The sequence below is a fragment of the Crocuta crocuta genome, unplaced genomic scaffold (assembly GCF_008692635.1).
Source record: "Crocuta crocuta isolate KB4526 unplaced genomic scaffold, BGI_CrCroc_1.0 scaffold175, whole genome shotgun sequence".
NCBI lineage: Eukaryota > Metazoa > Chordata > Mammalia > Carnivora > Hyaenidae > Crocuta > Crocuta crocuta.
The window spans coordinates 1,028,745-1,035,519 of record NW_027530988.1 but is presented as its reverse complement, the minus strand read 5'-3'; the positions used below and the strand labels follow the sequence as shown (position 1 = coordinate 1,035,519).

The 6,775-nt window shown below is 42.8% G+C and overlaps 1 protein-coding gene across 1 annotated transcript; it reads left to right on the top strand.

Moving 5' to 3' along the window:
* The first annotated feature begins 240 nt into the window (after window positions 1–240).
* Window positions 241–1,182, top strand: OR10G3 (olfactory receptor family 10 subfamily G member 3). Its single transcript, XM_077770299.1, has one exon. It carries the CDS (start codon window positions 241–243, stop codon window positions 1,180–1,182), a length of 942 nt encoding a protein of 313 aa, XP_077626425.1.
* The last annotated feature ends 5,593 nt before the right edge of the window (window positions 1,183–6,775 follow it).

The window sequence follows — 6,775 nt, the reverse complement described above, 5'->3', positions numbered from 1 at the left end:
GCTACAGACAACAGGTAAGTAAATGAGCATGGCTGTGTTCCAATAAAACTTTATTTACTAAATAGGCCTGCTCCTGCCATAGAATATATTTCTCCCTATCTGTCATCTCCTCACATAAAGAAACTTCTCCATCATTGTCCTTTGTCTTTACAAGCTTTTCCTCTAGTTCTTCCTCACATCCTTCTCATTTCCATGTTAAGTCTTGTCTTGTCCATTCTCTAGGTAAGATCTCTCCAGAGGATGGAAAGAGTCAACAGCACATCGTTGACTGAGTTCATTCTCACAGGAATTCCCTACCCACTCAGACTAAGGACGTTTCTGTTTGTGTTCTTTTTGCTAATCTACATCCTGACTCAGCTGGGAAACCTGCTAATTCTGGTCACTGTCTGGGTAGACCCTCAGCTCCATGCCCGTCCCATGTACATCTTTCTTGGTGTTCTCTCCATCATCGACATGGGCATCTCTACCATCATTGTCCCTCACCTCATGATGAATTTCACTCTAGGCATCAAACCCATCCCATTTGGTGGCTGTGTCGCTCAACTCTATTTCTATCACTTTTTGGGTAGCACCCAGTGCTTCCTCTACACCCTGATGGCCTACGATAGGTACCTGGCAATATGCCGGCCCCTGCGCTACCATGTTCTCATGAATGCTAAGTTGAGTACCTTGCTTGTGGCTGGAGCTTGGGTGGCAGGATCCATCCATGGGGCTCTCCAAGCTATCCTAACCTTCCGTCTGCCCTACTGTGGGCCAAACCAGGTAGATTACTTCTTCTGCGACATCCCTGCAGTTTTGAGGCTAGCCTGTACTGATACAACAGTCAACGAGCAAGTGACCTTTGTGGACATTGGGGTGGTGGTTGCCACTTGCTTCTCCCTGATCCTCCTCTCCTATATACAGATCACTCAGGCCATCCTGAGAATCCGTACAACTGATGGGCGGCGCCGAGCCTTTTCAACCTGTGGAGCCCATGTAACCGTGGTAACTGTGTACTATGTGCCCTGTGCCTTCATCTACCTGAGGCCTGAAACCAACAGCCCCCTGGATGGGGCAGCTGCCTTATTTCCCACAGCCATCACTCCTTTCCTCAACCCCCTCATCTACACTCTGCGGAACCAAGAGGTACAGCTGGCCCTGAAGAGAATGATAGGAAGCCCTGGGACTAAGAGTGAGGTTTGAAAGGGTCTGTCCCCCACTGGTGAAACATTCACAGTTTATTCCAATGCTTAGATTTCAGTGAGGTTTTTATTATTTTTTTTCTTTTATGTAGCCACATAATATCATCACAGTAAGATTAAACACAGTTTTAAGTAAAACACCACTTTCTAGCAGTTCCTTAGTGTCCCCTTAAGACAAACAACCTCAGCTACTCCAACAGTAGAAAGTGAAACTAAAGTCCCTCAGAAGGTGGCACACTTCCACATCCAGAGAATTGGAAGACAAAAGCACCTAATGGGATTTTCAGCCTCTAGGCTTACATTGGCCAAGCTTAAGAAGGACTATAGTTCTTTTGATGGGAGAATGTTCCTGTGTTCTGTTCCAACTGAATATTTACCTCAGGAGCTAATGCTGGGAGAGAAACTATAGGTGCTATGCTATGTGCATGTTAACAGGCCTGGCTCTGGGGACCTCCTGAGGTGGTCACAGGATATTGGGGGGAACTAAAGTGCTTATTCTCCCTTGCCTGCTGAAGAAATAACACTCCTCTTAAACTGGTGCTTTCATAAACCAAACCAAATTAAACAATACTTCACCACCACCACCACTACCACCACCACCAAAAAGGCAATAAAGTCTTTTCAAATGTCTAATAAATTCCCCCATCTCAAAAAGTAAAGCTCAGTATGAAATTTCCCATTAAAAGAAAATAGGGCAGGCACCTGGCTGGCTCATTTGGTGGAGCTCATGGCTCTTGATCTCAGGGGTTGTGAGTTCAAGCCCCACACTGGGTGTAGAGATTGCTTAAATAAATAACCTTAGGACAATTAACCAGGGAACTGGAATAATTTCTGCAAATGAGTATTTCGTATCCATTTAGATGTGTAAGCTTGACAAGCTTTTATTAAGTTGGCTGGGGCCTAATCAATGTGGGTAAATTTGGTATAATATCTGTTGTTTCAGTCCCTTCACACCTCCAATCTTAGCCTGTTGTGATTCTGCCTCATTCTCCAGCTTTTCATATTGAATGGTTGTTCTCTCCATGTGATGAATGAAATCACGTTATCTATAAAGCAAAGTCTCTTGGGCATAGCGGAGAGTCAGCAATTTGGGCATGTAAATGTTCATTTCCGAAGGAAATTAGGTTCACCTAATTGATATGGGAGACAGAAAACTAACCACTACATTGGATGAAGCTGACTAACACAATTTTCAATATTTTGTTCACAAAACAATATACAGGATATCAACTCTCTTACACTAGAACATTACTTTTAAAATATCTTAATCTTTCAAAATATTTGATAAGTAAAATGACTAAACTGTGAATTACAAAAATAAAGCTACAGCTCATAAACCAAAAATATTTCCAAAGGCTATTACACATCTTGCTCCTATTTTCCAAGGTGCTTTGCACAATGTTATCATACCCACTGTCTTAACAATTAATCAAATAACATTAATAAATGAGAATAATAAAAAATTCTTAAAAAATCAACATTAAAATAATCTGTAAGTGTATAATAAAAAGATAGCTCAAAATGGAGTAATTCTGAGGCAAACATTTGTAGGGTTTTTTTTTCATTTGTTAATGTTTATTTTTGAGAGAGAGAGACAGAGCACAAGTGAAGGAGGAACAGAGTGAGAGAGAGGGAGACACAGAATCTGAAGCAGGCTCCATGCTCTGAGCTGTCCACACAGAGCCCAACACAGAGCTCAGACTCACAAACCATGAGATCATGACCTGACCCAAAGTCAGATGCTCAACCAAATGAGCCACCCAGTCACCCCACATTTGTTTAAAAAGTGGACTGGACTCCACTATGAATTTGTTAAATTAACAGTTATTAAGTGGCGCACAGGATGCTGGATGGTAAGTTGCAGTACAACAGACTACAAGAGGAATTGAAATAGAGAACTTTATTACTCTCAGGTCCTGGAAGAATTACCCAGCATGCCTCAAGGAGTCACACAGGAGGTCAAGGCAGAAAACAGAGGCAGGACCTGAGGCACATGTCTTTATTCAGGTCAGTAGGCAGAGTGTTTTGGGGTTCCCAGACTAAACCCAGATTGGTCAAACCAAAAGAGCAGGATTCCAGTAAACCACAGAGGAGTCTTATCTAAAGGATACATAAGGGGAAGCTCCTGGGTGGCGTAGGTGGTTGAGCATCAGACTTTGGCTCAGGTCATGATCTCATGGCTCATGGATTGGAGCCCCACATCAGGCCTTTCACTGATGGCACAGAGCCTCTGTCTCCCTCTCTCTCTGCCCCTCCTCAGCTCAAGCACGCACTCTCTCTCTCTCTCAAAAATAAGTGAACATTTTTTAAAACTTAAAAAATAAAGGACACATAAGAGGAAAGTGCTAGGAGGCAGGGGAGACTGTCGATCACAAGGGCTATTGGGAAAGTCCTATCAGGAGCTTACATTTGCTTGTGACTCTGAGGCTGCTATCCATGGCATGAGCTTGCAGGAAGGGCTAGTGTCGGTTTAAGATTCCTGCAGGCTGCTTGGCTATTGTACACTAGGATGAACAATGGTGCAGGTGCTATGGAAAACAGTATGGTGGTTCCTAAAAACATTAAAAGTAGAATTACCAAATGATTCAGCAATTCCATTTCTGGGTACATATCCAAAAGAATTGAAAGCTGGGTCTCCAAGAGATATCTGTACACCCATGTTCATAGTTGCATTGTTTTCAATAGTCAAAAGATGGAAACAACCCAAGTGTCCATTAATGGATGACAGGATAAACAAAATGTGATATATACATACAGTGGAATATTATATTATTTCCTCTTTTAAAAGGAGGGGATTCTGACACATGTGACAACATGGATGAATCTTCAAGATATTATGCCAGGTGAAAAAAGCCAGTAACAAAAAGACAAATACTACATGATTCCACTTAAATGAATTCCTAGAATAGTCAAATTCATAGAGACAGAAAGTAGAATGATAGTTGCCAGGGGCTGGGGAGAGGGGAGAGTGGGAAGTTGTCTACTAGGTATAGAGGTTCACTTCTGCAGGATGAAAGGAGTTCCAGAGATGGTTGCACAATAGTGTGAATATACTTAACACTACTGAACTGTATGTTTAAAAAATGGTGAAACAAAAACAAAAAACGGGGACAGGGGGGCACCTGGGTGGTTAAGCATCCGACTTTGGCTCAGGTCATGATCTCACAGTTCATGGGTTCAAGCCCCATGTCGGGCTCTGTGCTGACAGCTCAGAGCCTGGAGTCTGTGTTCGGATTCTGTATCTCCCTCTCTCTCTGCCCCTCCCCTGTGTGCTCGTGCTCGCTCGCTCACTCGCTCTCTCTCTCAAAAATAAATAAAATATTAAAAAAAAATTTAATGGTTAAGCTGGTAAGGACATCTGGGTAGCTCAGTGGGTTAAGCATCTAACCTTGGATCACATCATGATTTCACAGCTTGTGGGTTTAAGCCCTACATTGGGCTCTGTACTGACAGCTCAGAGCCTAGATCCTGCTTCGGGTTCTGTGTCTCTGTCTCTCTCTGCCTCTCCCCAGCTCGTGCTTGCTCTCTCTCTCTAAAATAAATAAATAAACATTTTTAAAAAATGGTTAGGCTGGTAAATGTTATGCCTACTTAACCACAGTTAAAAAATAAAAATACACTAAGGAACAGGGTGGGCAGGGGGGAGTGAGGAGGAATATAGGCCATATGTTCATTAAAGCTGACTGAATATTGCTGCTCTCATTATTCAAGTATGCTTGGAGATGTCCGTAATAAAAGATTTTTTGAAAGCCATAGCTATGAAAATCTCAGGAAAAAGTTTTCTGACTAGAGGGAAAGGCTAGTACAAGGCTCTGGTGTGGAAACGAGTTTGGCATGTTTGAAAGGAAAGGGGATGTCATCAAAGTGTAGTGCATGGGGGTGAGAGTACACAGTTACAACACAAGTGCAGGCAAGGGTCGGAGCACAGAAAACCTTGGAAACTACGTTAAAAGTTTGGATTTAATCTACTATGATGGCCAATGTTAGTTTTCAGTCACTGCGTAACAAGTGATCACAAACTTAGCAGCTGAAAACAAAGTCCATTTATTAGCTCAGTTTTGTACGTCAGCAATCCTAACATCACATGACTTGGTTCTCTGCTCAGGACCTCACTAGGCTAAAATCAAGGTGTCCCTGAGCTGCATTCTTATCTAGAGGTCAAGGTTCTCTTCCAGGATCATTTGGTTATGGCAGAATTCAGTTCCTTGCAATTACAGGACTTAGGTCCCTGTTCCCTTGTGGGCTGTCAGCTAGAGGGCTCTCTCAGCTTCAAGAGGATACCCAAATTCCTCGCCATATGACCTCTTCCATATATTTTTTGAAGTTGTTTAAGTTTATTTATTTATTTTGATAGAGAGGGAGAGAGATAATCCCAAGCAGGCTCCACACTGTCAGCACAGAGCCCGAAGTGGGGCTCAAACCCACGAACCATGAGATTATGACCTGAGCAGAAGTCAAGAGTCAGATGTTTAACCAACTGAGCCGCAGACACCCCTGGCCTCTTCCATCTTTAAAGCCAAAAACAGGGGCGCCTGGGTGGCTTAGTCGGTTAAGCATCTAACTTCAGCTCAGGTCATAATCTCACAGTTCGTGGGTTCAAGCCCTGTGTCAGACTCTGTGCTGACAGCTATCTCAGAGCCTGGAGACTGTTTCGGATTCTGTGTCTCACTCTCTCTCTGACCCTCCCCTGCTCATGCTATCTCTCTCTCAGAAATAAATTTAAAAAACACTTAAAATTTTTTAAAATAAATAAATAAAGCCAAAAACAGAGACTCTCCCTCATTTGGAATCCTTCTTGTGTCTCAAATCTCTCTCTCAGTGAAGAATTCAGTCCTTTTTAAGGGCTCACCCGATTAATCTAGGCCCACAGAGAATGGTATTCCTCTTTTAAGATCAATTCATTTGGGACCTTTAATTACATTTGCAAAATCCCTTCACATTAGCACCTAGAAGAAATTTGGATTGTGTTTGATTGAATAACTGGAAGTAAGTATATACACCAGAGGGCAAAAGTCTAATCTTGGAAGTCATCTTAGGCAGATGCTTAAAAGCTTCTCAACGTAAAAGCTTCTCAACTCTCATACGTAATCAAATAGATGCTTTTCTAGAAATCAGCTGCAAGAGATGCCATTACCAGTTTTTGGAATGCTTCAGCTTTGAAACCAGGCTGTCCCCCACCAATGACTGAAGGCAGTGGGGACAGTAGGATCAGGCTATAGCTGCTGGACTCCATGTTAAGCAGTCTCCACCCCAGGGCCCTCACCGGGCTGCCTGAGACCTCAGAACTGCACTGCCATCTAAAACTCTTCCTACCCAGTCTTCCTTCCTTCTCTCTCTGGGCCCACTAGTCTGAGTCTTCTTAGTGTCTACTTCCTGGAGAATCTGAATTAAAATACCTTGCCGTATAGAAGCCTCAATGTCATCTTCCCTTTCCTGAGAGGTAAAGGTTTATTTTCTCACTGGGAGGTCTATACTAACCTATTTCTTTCTTTCTTTTTTATAAAGTGTATTTACTTTGAGGGGGAGGAGGAGAGCCCGATCAAGGGAAGGACAGAAAGAAAGGAAGAGAGAGAGAGGATCCCAAGCAGGCTCCA

Excerpts from the sequence above, each read along its gene's own strand:
- OR10G3 (XM_077770299.1), top strand. The coding sequence starts at position 241 with ATGGAAAGAGTCAACAGCACATCGTTGACTGAGTTCATTCTCACAGGA.